This window comes from Xenopus laevis, chromosome 5L (genome assembly GCF_017654675.1).
Source record: "Xenopus laevis strain J_2021 chromosome 5L, Xenopus_laevis_v10.1, whole genome shotgun sequence".
Taxonomy (NCBI): Eukaryota; Metazoa; Chordata; class Amphibia; order Anura; family Pipidae; genus Xenopus; species Xenopus laevis.
In genome coordinates this window covers 107098040-107122325 of record NC_054379.1, presented here as the reverse complement: position 1 = coordinate 107122325, position 24286 = coordinate 107098040, and the positions used below count along the sequence as shown (strand labels likewise).

At 38.7% G+C, this 24286-nt stretch overlaps 1 protein-coding gene across 1 annotated transcript; it reads right to left on the bottom strand.

Annotated features, from left to right (window-relative positions):
- Nucleotides 1–10825: 10825 nt before the first annotated feature.
- b3gnt7.L (UDP-GlcNAc:betaGal beta-1,3-N-acetylglucosaminyltransferase 7 L homeolog) lies at nt 10826–23478 on the bottom strand. Its single transcript, XM_018241347.2, has 2 exons — nt 22794–23478; nt 10826–13178 (listed from the first exon to the last, which is right to left on the bottom strand). The coding sequence occupies exons 1-2, from the start codon at nt 22871–22873 to the stop codon at nt 11990–11992; spliced, it is 1269 nt and encodes a 422-aa protein (XP_018096836.1). The 5' UTR covers nt 22874–23478; the 3' UTR covers nt 10826–11989.
- Nucleotides 23479–24286: the final 808 nt, after the last annotated feature.

Sequence of the window (24286 nt, the reverse complement as noted above, 5' to 3'; positions counted from 1 at the left end):
CAGCCATACCCACAAATCATTCCATTTGTTTTACAAGCCTATTGTAATGTGTGTGTACATGTCTATATTCTTGTTCTATATTCTTTTCCTGGTGCCTAAATGCAAATAGTGCTGCAGAGTTCTGTCATTGCAAGTGGCAGGTAATTGTCGAGAAAAAACAAATCAGTATACAAAAGTAACTCTGGCAATTAACACTAACTTACTAGGGATGCAAAAAGTAGGATTAATAGAAAAAAAATTATTATTCATTTATCCTTAACATATAAAATATGTTTTTAAAGCAGAACTCAAGGTTTTAACATGGTATGTTTGCCATGTGCTTGGTTGCTTTAAACCATCTGCAAAACTAAACAGCAGTGATTTTGCTATATTTGCTATATATATGTAACCTTTGAAATGTGCATGTTATTTACCACGTCTGAGTAAATTGTTACTAATTACAATTTACTAGTTACAGTGGCAGATTAACACTATGTGAGGCCCCTAGGCTACACTTTCCACAGGGGCCCACCCTGTATACCCCCACATACCCACGACCTCCATATTGAAAAGGCACAGAATGACCAACTCTCTTTCTATCTCTACGCCTGGGTCTCTCTCTTCTCTCTAACCTTGGGTCGCTCTCTTTCTTCTCTATGCCTCTGTCTCTCTCTCTCTATGCCTAAGTCTCTCTCTATTCTCTATGCCTGGGTCTCTCTCTCTATTCCTGGGTCTCTTTCTCCCCAGCTTTAGCTGTCTCTCTCTCTTTTGTGTGTGCCCCCCTGTCCTATGGTGTCAGTGAAGTATGGTGTCTCTCTCTTTCTCTCTCTCTCTCTGTACCCCCCTCCCTACCCCAGGCTCAGTTATAGCAGGGGGGGAGAGAGGGTTGTAGGCCGGGAAGACAGCGCTCTCACCTCTCCGCAGCTCTCGGCACCCACACATCCTGAGCTCCTGTGTCCGGCAGCCATGGGAAAGCCTGGGCGCCGTTAGAGAGTCTGGGAGGAGCTGTGGGGAGAGGACAGACCAGGCCCGTAACAGTGCAAAGTCTCATCTTGCGAGACTTGCAACGTCACGGCCACAAAGCGCCATTTCAACTTCTGGCAGGCCACGGTCTACCAGGAATATTACCAGCATCTACTGGTAGGCCGCGTCCGCAATCGATGTCCTGGGCTCCCCTGAGCTACAGCCAGACGGTGCAGACAGTGGACAGTGACATTTCTATTTTTTTAAATTGCAAAAAACCCCATGGGCCCCTGACCACTATGGGCCCCTAGGCTATAGCCTATATCCAAAGACGGTTTTATATTCAATTTAATAAGAGAATGATGGGTTCTTAATTTTATTTACATCTTAGATCACGGGTAAGTTTAAGACAAGGGAATAAGTGGAGACTTTAATACTCTACTCAAGAATATTTTAAATTGATATTTCATTTGCCTGGGATAATTGTTTGGCTAATATAATCTTCCCATGCAAAGATTCTTCTTGCTCAAAGCAGTTATTAACTGTTAGTTATTTTTACCAAGTGTTAATGAATAGTTACAACGCAGAAAAGAGCTTTTATAGACTCCCACTGATTTGCATAATGTTAATTTATGTTTCCAGGGACTTAAAAATACAGTGGGGTGTAAGAGCTCAGCACCCCAAACAACAGAATGAAGTTAATGAATTAATAAAGCAGTCAAAAATATTCTGTTGAACTGGTTTATTTCAAGTAAAAAAGACCTTGATGTAAATGTCACTTTCCTGACTGACAGAAAAAACTGCTGGGAACCCCAGTGGGTTCTCCAGTTTGGTATATTAAAATCTGCTTCATTATTGTAAAATATTACAATGTACTTCTTTTTTCATTGCCGCCCCCAACAATTTTTCCATTACCAGCAGAGTCTACACCAAGCCCCAGAGTGGCCTGATGCAATATTAATATAGGGTTTCATTTCCAATATGCTGGAACACTCCCAAATAAGTTATATCTGCTTTAAAGGAAAGAAACAGTTCAGCGTAATAATAAAACTGGGTAGATAGGCTGTGCAAAATTAAAAAATGTTTCTGATGTTTCTGATATAGTTAGCCAAAAATGTAATCTATAAAGGCTAACATAACAGAACAGAACCCAACTTCCTGATTTTAAGCTCTCTAACTCTAAGTTAGTCAGCAAATTAAAGGGGGCCACATAGGACATAACTTTTCAGTGAGTTTGCAATTGATCCTTAGTATACAGGTAAGATTTAACAGCAAACAGTTATGACCCATCCCCCCCTCAAGTCACTGATTGGTTACTGCTTGGTAACCAATCAGTGGAATCTAAGAGAGCTGCAAAGCACGGCTGATTCTGTTAATGCCTTTGATATTCTTGTACAGACATAATATCAAAGGCTATTGTGATACTAAACTCTATAGTTAGTATAGATATGGGTATATATAATTCATGTGAAAGTATGGAGAGGTGTGTGTATGGATGCTGGGTTTTCATTTGGAGGGGTTGAACTTTATGGACTTTGTCTTTTTGCAACCTGGTTTAACTATGTAACTATGATGCTAGAAATCAGGTCACGCCATCTTTTAAAGAATACATTGCTGGCTAACTAACGATATTGAAAAAAATGTATTTTGCACATATTATCTATTTAACCAGGTTTTATTTTTATACTGAACAATTCTTTCAAACATGTGTGGCATATGTGTCTAGGAAAACTCTAGAGGGAAGCTCCATATAAGCTACATATCTCCAAGAATACTCTATGAGACCCAGCAGGCGAGGAGGATTAGGGCGGTCTGTATTTCAAATAGCATGACTGCTATACCGAGGATTCGTCCGATTTTCGGATCGTGTGTTGTGAGTGCCGACTTCTTTCGTCCGGCGGAGATCGGTCGTTTGGTCGATCGGACAGGTTTGATTTTGACCCGACCGATCCCGCCGGAGCCCATTGCGCATCGTAATCAGATTGTTCGGCCGATCGTTCGAACGTTCAGATTACCCCCGATATAGCCATGCTCGTTAATGTCATATCGGGGAAAGATCCGCTCCTTTGGCGATATACTGTTACAAATTCTTCTCTCTTGAAAACCTCAGTTAGATAGATTCCTCTTTAAAGTTACCCTGGATGTTGCTATCATTTATTTTGACAAGTTACAACCCAGTCTGCCATTTGAATGAATTCGCTACAATTCCTAATACCAGAAATCCCCTAGTTTGGAATTATGTGCCTTAGCTCACTTTTGATGGACTTTTTCTCTTGGGGCTCATGTTCTAAAACCATCTTTTTGATGTTTCTGGATTCCAAATAGCTATTATGAAACATTGATAAAGTTTGCTTCTCATCACTTACTACACAGCTGATTTATGTCTTGGACAATGTTTGCATTATATTTGGTATAAATGTATATGAATATGGTGTGATAGCTTCACCATGTTGCCTTCTCTCAAATATAACTTAACCAAATGATCTTTATACCTACCATCCAAGAAGAAATTATAGGTAAAATGTATAACACAGTTACACAAGCTCTTTTTTTTAGTGTGTCTAAAAGAAACTAGTACAATGGGATTTTCATGTAAGGAAAAGAACAGCATAATGAAGTTTGGCAAGCAAGACAAAAACATTAACATTATTAATTCAAATTGCTTTATTAGCTATTTGTGTCCTAAACATTTAAAATATAGATTTTAAAGCACATATTGACTCCTGATCACTGACCCCACTGTGTGTGCATGTGACAGATTGTAAACTCCACTGGGGCAGGAACTGATGTGAGTGATGTATAATCTCTGTAAAGCACTGCAGAATACGCTGGTGTTATATAAATAATCATAATATGTTCTGGATCATTACTTTGTTAAAAAAAATAACATCTTTCCATGTACAGACTTTTTTATTCAAGTGGAATTTCAAAGTCCACAAATAATTCAAACGTTTTTATAGTATATATGCACATAATGCCACATATGCAATTACAGTTGAACCCCATTTTACATTTTACAGGGGACCAGAAAAAAATTGTGTAAAATCCAGGACAACATTGAGGCCCTGGATAATTACTACTATAGAGATGCTGAACCTTTAGTTTGGTTCAGTTTTTAAGGTTTAGTCCTCCTTTAAATTAATTAATCAATTATTTGTAACCTAAATATTTCAAATATGATTTTCACCCCTGTTTGAAGCTGAGGGCACATTTTAATCAACTGCAGCAGGACATTCTAAACCTGAGTGCAGCTCTAATAAATGATGAGAGGGTTTATACAATGGTGCTGCAGACAATCTGTGGGTTCTGGCAAATGCCAAAGGGACTGCTATAAGATGCCATAGAAAATGACTATTAAGTGGGCTGGTGGGGGATTTTTGGGCCTCTATTTACTTGGAAATCCAGGGCCTATTTTGAATCCCAGTCCAGACCTGCGGCTGTACAGATAAGAAATACAGTTTCTGCATAGTTCATTTAATTCATTACAATTGGGAACACGGCTGGCAAGTCTCATGGGAAGTATCTGCTCTTATGTACATTTGTTTGCCTTTGACTTAATGAGTGCAGAAAAGGGGACAATAGCAGAAGAATAGAAACTGAACGTGAAGGGGTGCTGGCACAGAATTTCCAGGGACTACACTGTTGTACATGTAACAATGTAATGGGAGGGAGGGAGGGAGTGTGATTTTAGATGTTTTCAGAATGCCAAGGATGAAAAGGTAACCTAGCAATGGTTATATCCCTTGAAACATTTGTCATAAAGCTCACTATTCACTATGTCCTTTTGCCTATTTATCACCTATGTGCAAAAATCTTCCACCCCTAAAGTTAAGCAAAAGACCGCTTCACATTGAGACACATTTAAAAATGTAAGGGAGTGAGTTAATAGTTAAACTCCAATGCACTGTTTAATTGTTTATTTTATGCTTGTCTTGTTCTTTGTTTCTGTGTTATGTGAATAATAAAATTTGTCTTCAGGAGGGGATATCTGCAAGAGGAACGTGGGTGCCCATTTTGGCTGTGTCTAGTTGCTAATGGGAAGACAGGAGGGAGATAGGGACACCAAATTGTACTTTAAAGGATAATAATAACCGAGAATGAATACTAACAGATGGTTTGTATCGTATTAAGTGCCCTGTTTAAGAATCTCACCAAACTGAAATATATATATCTCAATAAATATTGGCCTTTGACATCTTTTCATTTGAGCCACCATTTTGCGATATTCTCTGTGCTCCCCTGGAGATCTTCTGACCAGAAATAATCCAGCTCTAACTATAGCAAGAAAAAATGTTAAACGATAAAACTTTGTCCATAATTGACTGATGTGACCTAACATGTATGTGTGCTCTTGGTTTGTTTCTGTACATTGTGAAACATATGATCCCCTGAAGAAGAAGCGATTTGTCGCTGGGCGACTAATCTCCCGAAATAGCTGCATGTGTCTCTTCCCTAAAGCAGTTTTTGGACTACAGTTTAGTATCAGCAGTTCAATTGTCAAACAAACAGTACAACAAAATAGTCACTTTGACAAAGTCTATGGGTCATGGGTCTCTGCAGAAGGGGGCAAGTGCCCCACCCTGGGATCTTCAGCAAGTTCCAGGACATTGTTTGTAAATTTTACTTCCCATCCCAAGGCACTCGTGCAGTGATATCAGAAGGGACAAAGGAGGATTTGAAGGGAAGCCTGCAGTGCCAGTAAAAATGTTAATTGGTAGGCAGCAGCTTACCTGCATTTGAAGGGGATTGGCTGAGCTAAGAACATGCACTCATAGTAACAGCTATTGGCTGGTACTATGTTAGTAGGAGGGCTTAGGAAGGAGCAATTGTGATCCTATGAACTGAATTTTTTGAAAAGCATGTTTTAATTAAGTCTGAGTCTACCACCTATGCAAAGTAGAGCAGAGTAGTATTAAATAACAATAACAGTTGTAAATGTTAATTACACAGCACAAGACCCATCAAGCCATGTAATTTCTCTCCTCTATAAACTACTACAATTGCCAACCAAATGGGAATCAGTCTCCTTTATCAATAGATGGTCCCAAGATCTCGATATCCAGCCAGAGGAGGTACAGATTGAAAATATTCTTTCTAAATTACTCAAAAGCTCCAAATGTTGCCCAATACAAGAACTAAACTTCAAACGGCATTTGCTGGCATTGTACTAGAGAAACAGGCACCTTATACCATATTTTCTGGAAATGCAACCTTCTAAGACCAATAAAGCTTTTTGTAAATTAAAAAAATTTTTCCAATTAACAAGGTATGTTATTTACCATGTTTGGCTGATTTTTCAAAAGGCATTTGGTGGCAAATGATCTCCCAAGGCCGTTTAAAGTTCAGTTAAATCAAAAACGCAATGTGCTCTTAATTTTATTTCTAATGCCATAGGTAAGCTACTGACTGAGTGATGAGAGAGGTGCATGATTGCTGAAATGCTGCATTCTGTTGTGCAATTCAAAAATGCACAAATAATTCCTTCTCCAACAGGCAAAGAAACAATATTTCCGTTTTGTTTTTGAAACTTAACTTGTTCCATGTGATGGTAGAGCATGGCAGCCCAGCACACTCTGAGGAATTTGCAGATATAAAAATTCTTTGACAGGTGTCAATTAGTTGACCACTTTCCTGACTGACAGGAATATTTTTCTGAGCATCAGGGAACTCTTAAATTTTTTAAAAAAAAGCTGTCAGAAGAAGAAATTAAATAATTCTAAAATTATATTAAAAAAATAATAATAATGAAAACCAACTGAAAAGTTGTTTAGAATTGGCCATTCTATAACATACTAAACATTAATTTGAAGGAGAACCACCTTTTAAACAATGTAAGCCTTATATTTGTAGTATATGGTGTGGCTTCTTTAATGTGTTCTCTAAAGTTTTAAGGTGGCCATAGACGTAACAATTACAATCTTTCTTGGAAAAGATGTTTCCAAGAAAAATCGTTTGTTTCAATACACACGTGTAGAGCTGAATCGTCAGATATACATGTAGATACATGGGAAGAAACAATAGAATTCTACCTGTATCTGACGATTCAGCACTAACAATGGCAGATGTTCAGGTACCTTCAAAGGCACCCAATCAAAATTTTCCATCCAGCCCGATCAACGAGCCGACCGATATCCAAGTCTTCTGCCGATATTGGACGGCTCTTTTCCCAGCATAAACGCACCGTATATATGTGCGTCTATGGCCACCTTTACTTATGCAAATACTCTGTATGGCTTTTCACATCGACAAAGTTGGTGTTTCAGTCTCTCTCTCTGAAAAATTTACATTTCTTTATTCTGTCTTATGTCAATTAATAAACAGTAAATCAATAGACCAAAGAAATACAAAAATACAATTGTTTACAAGATCAATCAGTGTTAAGTGACAAGAGGAGGTCCTTCCCTGCAGAGATTATAATTTTGAGATATGAAGCAGCAACAGCACAGACTCTATACCGACCTATGCCCACTCATCTCAGAACTGGCTCTTTTTTGGAATCATCTATTTATTTTATATACATATCTGTATCTCAATTAATTTTCTGTTTACTTTAGCCTTTCCCTGGTATATAAATGCAAATAGTGTATGCATTTTCAAGCACCAGTAATCTTCATGGAAACTCAAGAAAAGTGCAGAAAGTCTGTCTTCTGATAAAATGGGATGATTACAATAGGGGTTTTACAGCAACAAAAAACGTCTTTTCATTTGCACTCATTTTTTTTGCGCTCTCATTTTAGGTTCATTTCCTGGGGGGGATTTTTAGCTTATGAGGAAAACTATATTCTATAGATCAAAAACTCCCAGCATTAAATTACCGAATTTAAAAGCACTACAGTATGATATGACATACTTTGGATTCCAAAGCCCCAGGCTGTGGGCATACAGGCTGATGACTCTGGCTGTTATCAGCCGGCATATTTTTTCTATTCATCCAGCTCAAGTTGAAAAGGGTGTATACTGTCCCTTTAATAGCTCTCTGCCTACAGTTAAAATAAAGTATGTGTTGGCACAACATGTAAATTGGACATTTGTTGTATGCCTAGACAATGGCTGCTGTAAAGTGCAGGGCACCCTGGCACTTAATAGTAGTGTGACTGAACTGTAGCTGCAAAGCATTAGCACTTAACTCTGGGTCCACCAATAGTAAATGATTGTGACAGAATTACTTTGATAGAGAAAGGAAGCAGACTTTGAAAACACTTACCAATACAAGCAAAATAGTAACAACTAAAGCTACCCTAGTGACATTAAAACATATGACGCATGGCATATGATGTCTAGAATAGAGCAAAGTTGCACCCATCAGCATGCACTATGAATCTGGATTTGCACTAGGCTCCAGAGCAGAGTGTCTATGCTCGACATCTTAGTGCCACATGTAAAGCACAGAGGTCAGTACACACAGTTACAAGGCAACTTAACTTAATGCCCACCATAAAGGACTCTAGAGCACCTTGTGTGTCCAGACATGCAAAGAAATATTCACGTCCTACCACTCCTGTATTGCAAAATTGCCTGGAGAAAGCATAAAGAAACAGGAACTCATTGCTGCACCCCAGTGAGAGAACATTGAGGGCAAAAATCATGATAAAAGAGCCATATATTGTTTCAGCAAATCTGTTTTGCAAAAAGGTTTCAGTCTGACATAATGTAAAGAATCCTGGGTGATACCACAGCGAGTACAGTACCTGGCACCCGGCATCAAAATGTGAATGTTCCCTTATTATCATGTTTTACATTTGTTTTTTCACGGTTGCACTCTCCTCTACTTGCTTTTCCTATCCTTCTTTAATGCTTTGTTCATTATTTTTCTCCTCTCTCGTTAACCTTTTTCTGCCGTTAGCTTTTCTCCCATCCCATTTAACCTCAGTACCTCTACAATCTTTTACCCATTTCTTTTAGGTTCTTCCTTTGCTAACCACTTTCTGTTTTATTCTCACGTACCTCTCCTCTGTATATTCCTGATTCCCCCCCCTCGTCTTCTTCTTTACATTAGCCACCTTGTTCTGTATAGTAAGTCTGCTCTCCTATTCAGCTTACATTAAATCCTCTCTATTCTGTTTACCAGCATGAATCCTAATATCCTATTTTTCATTTACTCTGCTCCTTCGACAAGGAGGGTGGTTACTACCAGCACACAGACTTTAGTAAAGTTTCATTGTAGCCAGACATTTGCTTTTTAAACTATTACGCTATTAATGGTTAAAGCAAATCACTAAGCTTATTATGGGTCAAGGTTTAACCACTGGCAGTTGGTCATGTCAGGTACCCTCAGTAGGGCCGCCTGTTAAAGGAGAATTCAACCCTAATGTTAAAAAAACCCTACCCTCCCTAGGCCCCCCTCCCTCCTTCCCCCAGCCTAAGTGTTACCCATCGGTGCAGATTCAGGCATCGCAGTTTATGGGTGCCATCTTCATCAGCATTGGTAAGTTCCTGAATGAGACTGGCGCTTCAGCAATTTTTGTAAGTTTCGGCGTATGAGCAGTAGGAGAATTGCTCCAACTGCGCATGCACTGCCACGACGGTCTCATTCTGAAGATTTCCAAAGAGAAGAAGATGGCATCTGTCAACTCTGATGTCTGAATCTGCACCGAGGGGGTAAGTAAAACGTTAAGGGCATTTGCCCGGAGTAACACTTAGGCTGTGGGGAGGGAGGGGTTTTTTAACCATAGGGTTGAATTCTCCTTTAACCTTGTGGCCCGGGCCCAAGCACATCTTCCATACGACTTGGATGCAGTGCCACCAAGTTTGATCCTTTTCTCAAAAATCCCATGGTCCTTCTTGGCCAGATGCATAGACAGTACAGTACTTTTGGCAAGTTTCTATACAGTGCAGAGTGATTTGTCTAAATTGGAAAACTGGGCAGCAAACTGGAAAATGAGGTTCAATGTTGATAAATGCAAGGTTATGCACTTTGGCAAAAATAATATAAATGCAAGTTATACACTAAATGGCAGTGTGTTGGGAGTTTCCTTAAATGAGAAGGATCTAGGGGTCTTTGTAGATAACACGTTGTCTAATTCTGGGCAGTGTCATTCTGTGGCTACTAAAGCAAATAAAGTTCTGTCTTGCATAAAAAAGGGCATTCACTCAAGAGATGAAAACATAATTATGCCTCTTTATAGGTCCCTGGTAAGGCCTCATCTGGAGTATGCAGTGCAGTTTTGGACTCCAGTCCTTAAGAGGGATATAAATGAGCTGAAGAGAGTACAGAGACGTGCAACTAAATTGGTTAGAGGGATGGAAGACTTAAATTATGTTGGTTGACTGTCAAGGTTGGGGTTGTTTTCTCTGGAAAAAAGGCGCTTGCGAGGGGACATGATTACACTTTACAAGTACATTAGAGGACATTATAGACAAATAGCAGGGGACCTTTTTACCCATAAAGAGGATCACTGTACCAGAGGCCACCCCTTTAGACTAGAAGAAAAGAACTTTCATTTGAAGCAACGTAGGGGGTTCTTCACAGTCAGGACAGTGAGGTTGTGGAATGCACTGCCGGGTGATGTTGTGATGGCTGATTCAGTTAATGCCTTTAAGATTGGCTTGGATGATTTTTTGGACAGACATAATATCAAAGGCTATTGTGATACTAAGCTCTATAGTTAGTATAGGTATATAGAATTTAATTAAAAGTAGGGAGGGGTATGTGTATGGATGCTGGGTTTTCATTTGGATGGTTTGAACTTGATGGACTTTGTCTTTTTTCAACCCAATTTAACTATGTAACTACTATGTAACTATGTATGCACCTAAGTGGCACAGGGGATACATATGTCAAACATGACATTGCAAAGTCAATAGCTTTCTTATTCCTTACATTCATAGAGCTAAAACAGTCTTATACTACTTGAAGAAAGCAGTGAATAAAACATCTATTACCTTTTGTATAAAACGATTGTTTAGCTGAGCCAGCAGCACGTCTTTATTTGGATATACACACACAACATATTTCAAGTACAGGACCCTCCCATCCCTTTAATTTTCTTTCTTGAATATGGTGCATATTATGCATATATAAAGACATTTGGTTCCAGATATATGCTGCTTTTGGTTCCACATGGGTACAGATCCCATGGGGGTCTTACCAGTGTTAGTATAAGAATGGCAGCAATATATACAAACCAAGTGGCGCAGTACCATCCCCCTATATTGGAAAGGGCAATAGATTCTGCAGCAAGACCTGATTATATGTAAATATAATCCCTTCATCAACGCAATTACATGTTTGTGGCTAGAATAGAAGTATGACATTCTTACCTCCAACAGTGAATTGCAGTTTATTGTAATTTACTTTTATAAACTGAAAACCTTTTTTCACAATTTATTAGAAAAAAAATTAATAAAAACTGCACAAACCCTAACCTGGAGCATTCCCCCTTTAATCAAACACCATATTTTTAACCTGTTTATTTAATTTAAATCTTAATTTTTTATAAATTAATAAATTTCTATGAGCAACGCTTCAGAAAAAACCAAAGCTAAAGTCATATAATCAAATAAGGTTTGACTGGTTTAACTTTGGTTTTGAGGTCTTGAATTATTGTAAACTTATTGGTTTCAAGTCACGGTCATCTTCTGTCTAAATCAAAACCAAGAGTCTACTGCCAACACACAGATTCCTGCGTTTGTGCTCCAAGGCTCTTTGGTTTGCTGCATCGTTCCAAAGCAGAGATTCATCCAGTGTGGAGCTCACTTTTGAGATGAGAAGACTTCATCTCAGAGTATCTCTGTTAATATTACATGGGGCTTTTAGCAAAGGTGGTCCCAAATGCATTATCAAGAACCATACACACAACCCCTGCAAACCAGAAATACCATGTCTAAAAGCAAGGTCTCTTTTAGTCATATACTTCTTTTAACCATTCATCTTGTACCTCAGACAGTGCCCTTTGGAATTCCTTGACAAACGAGATAATCGATCCCATAAAATATATTAGAAAATAAAATTAAAAAAAAAAAAAATAATTCTCCCTAAACCTGCCAGGGAGGAAACATTACAGTGTGTGATAATTTTGTCCACTTTAGTAATACCAGTACTTCAATACTAAAGGATGTTGAACTTCCGTGTACAGGTTAAGTTACTGTGAACAAGTTTCCACATGTGCAACAACTCATCTGGAAGTAGTTTGTGTACAACCAGCGTGTTTTTAAAAAAGCATGGGTCTTTGTTCATTTTGCTGTTTTTGAATTTGACAATACCAAAAGTCTTAAATCCTTCATGCAAAACTGGGCTGACCTTAATAACTTCCAAACACATCCCTAAGAAGACATCATCAATGGGATACAACTCCTGTGTTTCAGATGCTCTGAGCAGTTTCTTGATCAAAGAACCAGACATGAGGAAGCCTCCACCCCCTGCATATGGAGGGTATAAAGTTTTATCATATAGAGCGGTGGGTATGTAATATTTGCTGTCCTTTCTACGTATAGGGCGAGCATTTTTCAAGATATCGCCTACAAACAGGTCAGGTCTATACTTGCCATCAAGATACTCTATGATGTTTTCAGGACTAACAAAAACGTCATCATCCCCCTTGAAGATGTATTTCACATTCTTACAGTAGATGTCCATCCACTTGAGAAAATGTACTTCTTTAAGGGTCAGATTAAAGAAGGAGTCTAAAAAGTTCCACTGTAGAATGTCACCATATATTATATTCTCAAACTCTAGGAGTTTCTGGTAATTGGCTCTTTCTTCTTCTCTCACAGCAGTTCCCAATAGAAATAGCGTTCTCACCTTTTTACCATCTATCTCTTTTTCTTTACCCCAAGTTTTACGGATAACTTCTCTGCGGTCATGCTGAGTAATAATGGACTTCACAACTATTAGTAGTTCGATATCTTCGCTGCATTTCTGTTGGTTGTTAATAATCATAGGAAAGTAGCGGCAGTGTCGGTAGAGAATGAACTGTTGGAAATGTGGTTCCAATGATTTATACCATTCCATTTTGGTAATATTCCAGTTGGCAGAACAGTTAGTAGAGTAAATATCCCACTCTGTTGGCTGCAATTCTGTTTTCGGTATTGCTTTTGTAGGACCAAGTTTGGATTTGATTTCCCAGAACCCATCTGGGGCATGGTAAGTGTCCCTTTTTTGATTACTTAACATCTGAGACCCAGAATCCTTTTGCTGGTCCTGAGTAAACAGTCCAGGAGATGTCCCATTCAGAAGAAATGTAAATGTGATCAGCAGGCAGAAAAAGAATCCGACACTTTTCAAGATTTTTTTCTTCCTAATAAAAGGGAAAATAAAATTTAATTTTGGTTTTAGTGTTATGTATATTTAAAAAAAATGCAATGTCACCAAAATACAACTGTGTTCAAAAGTTTGGCCAATCCCTGGAAATATATATATATATATATATATATATATATATATATATATATATATATATATATATATATATATATATATATATATATATATATATATATATATATATATATATATATATATATATATATATACATATACACACAAGTCAAAATTTAAATTTCCTTTTTGTCAAATTGTGAACTCGTACAAAATTATGTTTCAGTCTGCTCTCTGCAGAAACTGTGCCAACTTATTTTTTTACTAAATGTATGTACACTGCTGTAAATATCATACAACAGTAAGCTTTTACCATTTTTCTTTTTTTCATTCAAAATAGCTTTGTAAAATAAACAGGTCTTCCCTCGATACTAGCTAATAGGCATGTTGATATTTGCATAACTGGAAATGCAAACTTTAGGAATTGGATGAGGTTTTACACATTAAAAGTTAGAAGATTCTAGTAAATTTAAAGACCCAACAGCAATTCAGTATAAACATTTCCCTGTGTACTGAATTAATTACAAACAGCTCACTGTTATGGTGGATTGCATATGATGGATAATGTTTTATAGTTAGTATACTAGCACCCTGCAGGGTTCAGTAAAGGTTAAAAGGATGGCTGCAATCATAATACCTTTTGTCCGGTATTTTGGTATGTAGGATTAGAGAGGTGAAGGTTTCTTATTTTGAACACCTTAAGGACGCCCCCCATACACCCTGCACTGCAAGTTTACATTACAGAGAAGCCTCTTCAGTTTCGAGGCAATTAAATGGGGCTTTGCAATGAAAGGCGTCTTTCTCCTCAGTAAGCAGTAAAATGCTGGCTAACGGGAGGGAAAGGGACACGGGAATCAGACTCTGCTTTGTATGGATGGTCTGGCATCACATACATATGTACGTGTGTGTGTGTGTAGGCATTCAAAATTATGAAGTTCATATACATGTGTGAAGGGTTATGGAGCAAATGTATTCATTCTACTATTTAAATAGGTTTTCAGTTGTTAAAAAAAAACACATAAAATGTCTCCATGCTCATGAAAACTAGTCACTTTATTTAGGACGCACATGAGTCACTTTAATAATAACCATGTTTGCAAATGCAACTATTTACATGGAATATAATCACACAGATAAAGGTAAAAGCATTATCATGTGACAATAGGGAAGAGTTCTCCAAGCAGACATAGCAACCTGACAGCTCCACTCACTTCATGGCACCTCACTTTTTTTGTTTTGTACATAAAAACTCAATAAAATATATATAAGGGGGGTAGACTGCAAGGGAATGTTTCCTTGTCTCCTGTCATTTAGTTTCGGTGTATGTTTGTATGTAACAACTCTGCTTTTTTTTTTTACAATGAGCCATTAACATTTAAGAGAAGCTGGAGTACGTGGAAGTCTTTGCATTCTATATCCTATGCCGTGTCCAAAGTGTTCACTTGCTATGGAATAAGTCAAGCATATTTATATGAATGCAGACAATAGCAAGGTGCATTAACACTGTGTATTATTGTTTATGTGTGCACATTTTCTCATTTGCAGACAATTATATTCTACTGCAGTCTGCTTTTGAGGCGAAATATAGAGCCACCAGACATTTCTTTGAATCTCCTGCTCCCCAGCACACTTACCAATATAGTTATGCTTTCCACCCAATACTGCATTCAATCCACACCCTAGTCACTAGAAGCAGGGACCCTAGAAACATCTAGAATACTTGGGACCTGTGAGTTTTCTGTAATATAATGCACCATAGCCTTAAAAAGCTGAAAATGTCTACTGAAAAGATCATTTTATTGTATAGTGAAAAAAGAAAAATTATAACCAGGTATTTTCAAGGATTTTAAAGTACCTGCCATTGAATGCAGTAATCTTTATCTCTCAATGTATTCTCTAAATTACTGGATCCGACTGATGAAACTAAGAAGAATGTAGAAGAAGCTACCTGATTATCTCCTGGAGAAATAACTTCTATTATGTAGCAGAACCAGAGAACAGATAAGGATAAACAAATACTACTGTTGCATTTGCACATAAGATTGAAAATGTTTATAGAATGGATTTTGGAATTAGAGTTAGAATTTCTTTATTATCAAAATAGGCTGGTGGGCGTCCTGGAAACTACCATAACCAAAAGCAAGACCGAGCAGGGCACACTAATACAGGAAAAAAAAATCCACAATATTTCAGTAGCTGAAACCTAGGACACCAGACATCTGTGTTCATTTCCTACCCCCCCCCCAGCACATTCCCTGAATAGAAATGAAAGAAAGATTCAGAGTTGTGTAGAAAGGACTGTAGGACTCAGCAGGAGACACTGTTTTCATGCAGAGCTCTACGATATTGGCCACCTGCAAGGGTATCACCAAAACTCCGGTTGTCACTGAAGCCCTTATACGAGTAAAACATTTTGGTACCCCTCTTTCACACAACAAAAAAGCATCCAGACAATCAGCCCTTCAAATGGAGCGCATATGCCATGATGTTTATATATACACACACACACACGCACTCTTCCTAAGACCATTACAGGTATAAATCTGGTACCCTCCTGATGGCTGCCGTCTGGAGATATCAGGAGATTTATAAGCAAGCACTCCTATCAAACTGGATCTGAGGGCTAGCGTAGCTATTAGAATACTCATCCACTGCCTTGCCCTGAAACTGGATATGTTTCCTGACAGTGTGATTGTGTGAGTTTCCATAAACCCTATTGTATCAAGATTGTCCCGGTCATGCTTGCATATAAATCGGAAATAAACAAAAGGCCTTTCACTGAATAAACCACCATAACAAATGGTTTTAGATTTCTTCCTTAAGCATACAACCCAAAGCATATCAAATTTTCTCCCAAAAGAACAAAAAAAGATTCTACAAAATTTCAATATGTGTGTGTACAAAACCCCCCCCCCCCAAAACAGAGCATTGGCATGGCCATAACCGCATTGGGGTTCATATAAAAATGTTCTACAATATACTGCAGTGTGGGGGCATTCAACCTTGAACCAACTGGATAACTGACATTTCTATATGAGGAATTGTTTCAATATGTTTGGTCAACATGGACAAGGTCTTTAAGATCTCCCCTTAAGAGATATCCCTTTAAGATCTCTTCTGAGAGTTTTGTGAGGGGTGGACAAGAAGGATGGGGGTGAATAAGAAAGATGGGGGTGAATTAGAAGGATGAGGACGAATAAGTAGGATGGGGGTGGAGTAGACAGGAAGCCTTCACATTCAAAAATCTCAGTCCACCGAATAGATAGGAAAGGACTGTTCATTTGGTATTGTTGGTATCGTTGTCTTAATTAGTGAAAGGCTGTATTGGCCATATTTCAATTGTTCTGGTAGTTTCACTTCCTCATGTGACGCTGCACCATTATGCACTGGATCATATAGTTCATGAGCAGATGAAATTTTCATATCTTCTCATAATAGAACCAGCTGACATCCATAATACATAGATATTGGTTGCGTTCACTCATTTTGTACTATTTTATCTGTGTGTATATAGCCACCTTACTACAATGTGAAAGTCATTTAGTGGGAGGTTGGAGCACTGTGTGCAATGCTAATATTCTAAATATTTAAAAATATTCTAAAAATAGATTCGTCGACTGTCCATGTCAGAGATTATTTTTTCAGCACTTGCTACGGACAGGTTTTCTAGCTCTGGTGAAACATCATTCCAAGGACTTTGGAAAAACCTGCCATTCCAGTACTTCCAGCCAGGTCAAGCCTTTCCCTAACATACACACCCAGATCTCAAGCATTGTTGCTCTCTGCATTCTCCCATAGGAGGGAAAGCTGCTATTGAAAGAATGTATATGGAACCAGCATTAAATAGCTGATTCACCTTTAAGCTACATTTTAGTATGTAATAGAATGGCTAATTCGAAGCAACTTTTCAATTGGACTTCATTTATTCTTTCTTATAGTTTTTGAATTATTTGCCTTTTTCTTCTCACTCTTTCCAGCTTTCAAATGGGGGTCACTGACCCCATCTAAAAGTAAATGCTCTGTAAATCTACACATTTGTTATTTCTACTCTTTATTACTCCTTTTTCTATTCAGACCCTCTCCTAATCATATCCCATTCTCTTATGCAAATCAATGCATGGTTGCTAGGGTAATTAAGACCCAAGCAACCAGATTATTGAAACTGCAAAGTGGAGAGCTGCTGAATAAAAAGCAAAATAACTCAAAAGCCGTAAATAATAAAAAAAATAATGAAAACGGTTGCAAATTGTCTCAGAATAACTCTCTATATCTTACCAAAAGTTACTTCAAAAGCAAACAACCCCTTTAATAATTTAACTGGTTAGGGCCACTTGTCCAACTTCCTAATGGCATAACCCATTTGAAGAAATCTACATGTACCTTTTTCTGTAGCCAGCATTTTGCCTAAACACAGAGTAATGGGCTATCATGGATGGCTACAGTTAATGCAAGGACATTTAAAGAGGTGGTACACCTTTATGTTTATTTTTAGTAGGTTATAGAATGGCTTATTCTAATAAACTTTTCCATTGGCCTAAATTTTTCTTTTTAATAATGTTTTAATTATTTGTGTTTTAATTATTTTCCTTTTTCTTAAGGCTCTTTCCAGATGGGGGAGGGGGACAAATTTGCCCATCCCTAGTTAGGACTAACACAAGGACACTAGGGTGTCAGCTCACACAAGTATAGTGCAAATGATGCAACTAAATGCAGACAGTTTTCCTTCAATGCATGAAAAATTAGCATGCAGTTTTCCTTTAATGATAATGGAGTGCAGAAATAATGATTATATATATATATATATATATATATATATATATATATATATATATATATATATATATATATATATATATATATATATATATATAGTCTTTAAAAAGGTCTTAATGAGGACCGAAACGTTGGACGGACACTGATACAGTGATACTAAAAATCCAGACTGTCCTGCGAAAACATGAGAATTGAAAGGTATGAAACAGTATCTTCCCATTATGGCATTCCTTTACAAAAGCTCAGTTGGACCTTTTTGAGAAAGCCAACCTGAGACTATTTACAGGTTTGTACATACTGTGCTTTACTTTTGCAATGCTGGATAGGGAACAATAGATGAATAATGAGGGTTTACTAAATGTGTAACTATAGCTAAATTAATAAAGAGCATTGTGTAACATTCAGTGAGCTCACAAAGATTTTCTTTTGTTTGCTTGCACCGGATGAGTTTATGTATCTTACTACCACATGACAGATTAATAAACACTCAGATCTGTAAATGTGTTTATAGTTTCCCATATACTGCTGCTCCTTTTTGCTTTTTAATTAATCTAATTGTTTACCTACCAAGATCCAAACAGTAGTAGTTTATTTGACTTTTGTAAAGCTCAAAGAAAAAACAAACATATATCTTTTCTGATTAAAATAACAAGCAAATAGTATGTTCAGCATGACCATATTTATTAAATAAGGGGATACACAGCCCCTTTAAACTCATAAAAAGGAAACATGCCATAAGGCAAGGAAGGACTTTATCTGCCAGAAAGGAAAGGGAAATAGGTAAAACGTCACCAACCTGGAGTTTTTACGCTCCAGGTATGTCTTGGTCACACCCAATTACTTTAGGTGCAAATTACTGGAAGCAGGTAACTGGGGTGTTTCTTTGGGTAATTGGAAGGGGAATCAGGGTGACTAATGAAAGATGCATTAGATATGAAATCTTGGCAGGTACAAAGCAATATTCCTTGAACAAAGGGTTTATCCATATGATAGTGAACACAGGGTGGTTATGGCATGAACATAGGTAGGGCACCTTTGATACCAATGAGTACTGGATGTGTAGATCAGACTCCATATGGGCACACAAACTGAAGGCTCTGGTTGTTGTCGATCTGCGTAATTTTGCAAGCTGAGAGAAGCAGATCTGCTCAGTGGCCCTGCTCAATTGATTTTAATCTGATCAGCCTGTGTGCACTCATACACAGCGGAGCTTAAGCGGAGGTCAGCCCAAATACGTGAAAGGAGACATCTCTGGACTGACCGCAGCTTCAGCTCCACTGTATGTGAGCCCACACAGGCTGATCAGATTCAAATCAATGGCGCAGGGCCACTGAGCAGATCTGCTTCTCTCAGCCTGCAAAAATACACAGGCTGACAATAGTCACTGAAAGCAGCCGGTGTGCCCATAGGCTTATGAAGGATCAGCCTGACCTTTCTGGCCTATATTGTGTTCCTATCTAATGTCTGTACACTTCCTGCTTCTCATTTCAGGTTGTTGTCAGACTCATTTATAATCATGACATACATATAATTACGTGTTTAAACTAACAAACTCACATGTCCTACATTCCTATTTTACGTGCTCGTCCATCTGCAAATTGGTGAAGGAACCGGACATGGTCCTTTCAGAAGAAAGCCTTAAGGCAATGTATCATGCTCTCATAGTGAGAGTATACCTTTTCAGGGAGCACCAAGCAACATGAGGGGTATGTAAGAAAGACAATGATCAGAAGATAGGCATAACTGTTGTTCATCAGGTTTGATCCTTAGAAGATAAGACATTCAGGCAACTATTCTAGAATCTGTTTAAATTGGCTGACACTGCAACCTGATAGCACGATGGAATAGAGTACGATGGCTAAGAGTTCTATTAGTTAGGCAATGTAATTCCCTCAGGGGATTAGATAAACTTTATCAGTAAACTATGATTGTCACCACGTAAAGTAAGTGTGTCACCAGAAAAGGATTCCTTTAAACATAGGTGTCAGATTCCCAAGCTTTGTGTAATAAAGCACACATAGATCTCTTCCAGGCTAATAAATATCAAGCATAATAAATAGTCTCAGTGGGCAAAAAGTAAACTCCACAGAAATGTAAAATTATAAGCATGAAAAATTCCCTGAGTTTGACTCCAAAAGGGATACTATGGGGCAGGAGATCGAGCTCACCACAGTGAATCACAACTCTAATTCATATGGGAATTCTAGAGGTGTATTTATCGATGGGTGAACATTAAGAGTTCAGCATTTGATAAATATGCCTCTAAAAATCACACAGGAAGAAAGTGTGGTGGAGATTTACTACAGTGAGCTCTAATTTCACACGTGCAACCTGCAAGGAGTTTGTATTTGTATGTTCTTTCTTCGTTTACTCCATAAATATACTCCAAAAAAAAAAGGCTCCTGAATAAATTGTCCCGAATCTGCTATGCGCCTGTGATTTAGACCTTAAATTACTTCACTGCGGTAGGGACTCCCTCAGTAAAAATGCTGCATTAAATATGTCTTTGTACTGGGAACTATAGAAGCGAGGGCTGGCAGACCCTACTATACAAATCTATTTAATCCTTACTACTGCCTGTGCTTTCAGTGGTTATGGATTATAACTGCATTTGTGTAGGGCCAGGGCAGCCATCAGGGGGGGACAGGGGGGAGAGTTGTAGGGGGCCCCAAGGGTAAGGGGGGCCCGGCCATGCCAGACTTACTTGATCAGCCGGGCCCCCAATCTTTCTGAGAACTGCTGACTTTGAGAAGGCATGGACGTTTAAGGGGCCCTGGCCACCAATTTTCTTATAATGTGGGGGGGGGCCTGGCCACCAATTTTTTTTTCTCATGTGGGGTCCTAGCCACCAATATTTTTTGATAGAGGGCCCTGGCCACAACTGTTTTTTTTATGGGGGGCCCTGACCACCAATATCTTTTTATTTTTTTATTAACATGTGGGAACCCTAGCCACCAATATTTTTTTTGTTTTTTTACTGTGTGGTGGGGAGGGGGGACCTGCAGGCGGGGCTTGCGGTGGGCGCAGCCCGGGAAATTTTGTCGTACAGGGCCCTGCGATTTCTGATGGCGGTCCTGTGTAGGGCAGTATATAGAGAAGCCTTCAATGCAAGGTGGTTCACATGATGCTTTTAATTCTTTAACCTTAAAACAAACGTATACTGGCTAACCTTCCACATTTTCTGATCAATCGCCCCCCAGGCTAAATATCATATAACTGGCCATATACATAGATGGCCACAATAAATGTTCCATTTGCTCAGACTGCCAGCCAGAGTGACCAGAAATGCAAGAAGTGAAAGGGAGCTCCTGCTACACTATAGAACATTCTTATTAGCCTAAAAACTCTCTTAAGGAGCTGAACTGGAGCTATTTACTTTCTTTTATGCTGGCAACAAACAAGTTAAACTTGAGTGGATCTGTTGGTTAGCGATCTGTACAATATGACAACACGCACACTCAATATTGCACTGATAGGACGGAGCAGCTCACAGTTACTTCTCATTTCTAAAACATCTTACTGTGGTGTAATCACATCAAAGTTCAACCAAATGGTGAGTTGGGGTCCCATATACACACAGCAAATCAAAGTTTAGGCAAAAATTGATTCCATCGTATGAGGTATTTGTAAGCATCTCCATCTTTAGAGGTCAGCGTGCCACCACCACAATATGCTTGGAGTTTCTTGCAATCAGAGAGATATATATATATATATAGATAGAGATCGAATATATATATATATATATATATATATATATATATATATATATATATATATATATATATATATATATATATATATATATATATATATTCGAATTCTATGGGATATTTAAGGGCCTTGCACAGGGCCGTTGTAACTTTTTTTTGTTACAGGGCATTACACCACACAGAATGTAGGAGTAAACCCACTTCACTTTTCTCTAAGAACACTGTACTGATGGGATACAACTGAAACAGACACAAATATGAAGGTCTCATTTTTTCATAGAAAAGGCTGGGGTCAATTAACTCCTACATTCCCGTGGGGCTGAACATTGAAAAAAAAAACACCTGCAATCACCCTTGTGTAAGGACTCCTAAGGTATTTCATTTTAAGTAGCAACCATTTTCAGCCGGTTTTCACCCAACTCTCCACCTTTGGTGCCATAAATGTCCATTATACACAAGCATTTCTTTCATTGGATAAACAGGGAACAGCACAGATAATAAAAAGACAAGTTCCCCTTATCTGCCACATCACCGGGCCAACTGTACTGTATATACCAAAACGTAGACAGAACCTGTTCTTCTTGTGTTTCTGGACTTATGGTTTGGGACTTAAATTAACATCCCTGTGCTGTTTAGAGAGGGGTCTCCATGACACCCATCAATAAAGCCACATACTCAGCAACAAGAGACATTACAACAAGGCACAACAATTTATTCCTAACCAGTTTTCTGAGTCACAAAGTTGCCTTCCACATTCAATTTGAATTTGAAAGCCTCAATAAAACACCAATTAGAGTACGTGAGCCAATGTGAGAGTACAGACATGTCCCAAAGATTTTGAAACTGTTTCTTGAATTGGGGGAAATGCATTTAGGTAACACTGCCATAAACATAGCGCAGCTTTCCAGGTTATCTCAAGGTTTGCTCAGTGTAATTCAGAGCCTGGAGGCACTAATGAATGAAATACACTAATAAATGAACAATACTAATAAATGAAATACACTAATAAATGAAATATAATGAGTGAAATATGCTACTGGCCGGGGACTTACCACTGCAACATGCTGACCACTGACGAGTGAGCTCGTGGCTTGACGGAGTGCATGTGACAGGGAAAGTCAGGGCAGCGCATTGATGTAAGAGGTGGGGGGGGGGGAGAGGTGGAAAGGCCACACCCTCTGCACCTTGTTCCATGAAGTTACAACTTTTCATTTATCCACCTCGGGTATTTGGCTCAGGGTGGGGGAGAGACGAGACACAGCGCCCATCACTCCAATCCTTTCATTAACCATTTCTTCTACAGATAAAACAGCCCCGCCTTCCAATTGGCACCTTCCACTGGTGAGTCTCGGACAGCTTCAATAAGCTGTAAGGTGTGTAAGCGCAGCGCGGAACTATCGGACCGTTACTTGAGCTTTTCTCAGCAGCTCGGCGCGGCCTCTTAATGAATGTTGTGAGGCACGTCATGCGGTGTAATAAAGTTCTGGCGTTTGAGGCTTTTCGCTACAGACAGCCGCATTGCGTGCGATTGAATTACTGGGCAAATTCATTTAACCCGGCAGCCTTGGAACTCTCTATGACACAAGCTCATATGGAAAGTATCGGTTGTTTCTGAAGAACCTTTCCAAGCCGATAGCGATGAGCCTCATACTCGCAGCACGTCTGGACTATACACAGACTAGCGGTGTATCACTGACCAATCAGCTGAAACCCCCTTTCCGACAGCCAATCCCCTGCGCTTCATTCCCCCCTGCCCATGACGTTTATTCTGTACATTCATTGTTGGACTCCACACTAAGCAGCACCCCTTTATCGATAATGTATAATAGAATAGTTATATTCGTGCTTCTCTTTTACCCAACCCACTTCACTAGAGAAACGTGAAAGGAGAAGCTCCGAGTTGGCCCGGGTCCGTCGTTAAGCGCTTTAACTTGAATGATCCCGTTAAATTATCGATAATTTAAAGAATTATGAAGGCCAACAGCGCCCCCTGCAGATTCCTACAGACTAGGACAGGCTGCTAGATGTGGCCACTGAATTCTGCTATCATCACTTGGAGTCTGTCTGTAGAGGGTTTTAAAAAAATATTTTCTTAAAGGGATACTGTCATGGGAAAAATTTTTTTTTCCCAAAATGAATCAGTTAATAGTGCTGCTCCAGGAGAATTCTGCACTGAAATCTGTTTTTAAAAAGAGCAAACAGGTTTTTTATATTCAATTTTGAAATCTGACACGGGGCTAGACATATTGTCAATTTCCCTGCTGCCCCAAGTCATGTGACTTGTGCTCTGAAAAACTTCAATCACTCTTTACTGCTGTACTGCAAGTTGGAGTGATATCACCCCCTCCCTTTCCCCCCAGCAGTGAAACAAAAGAACAATGGGAAGGTAACCAGATAGCAGCTCCCTAACACAAGATAACAGCTGCCTGGTAGATCTAAGAACAACACTCAATAGTACAAACCCATGTCTCACTGAGACACATTCAGTTACATTGAGAAGGAAAAACAGCAGCCTGCCAGAAAGCATTTCTCTCCTAGTGCAGGC

Bases quoted from the DNA above. Each gene is read 5' to 3' on its own strand.
- b3gnt7.L (XM_018241347.2), bottom strand. From the start codon at position 22,873: ATGCGCTGCCCTGACTTTCCCTGTCACATGCACTCCGTCAAGCCACGA. The intron at 13,179-22,793 runs GTAAGTCCCCGG...CCCTTTTATTAG, and splicing joins GTGGTCAGCATGTTGCAGTG to GAAGAAAAAAATCTTGAAAA.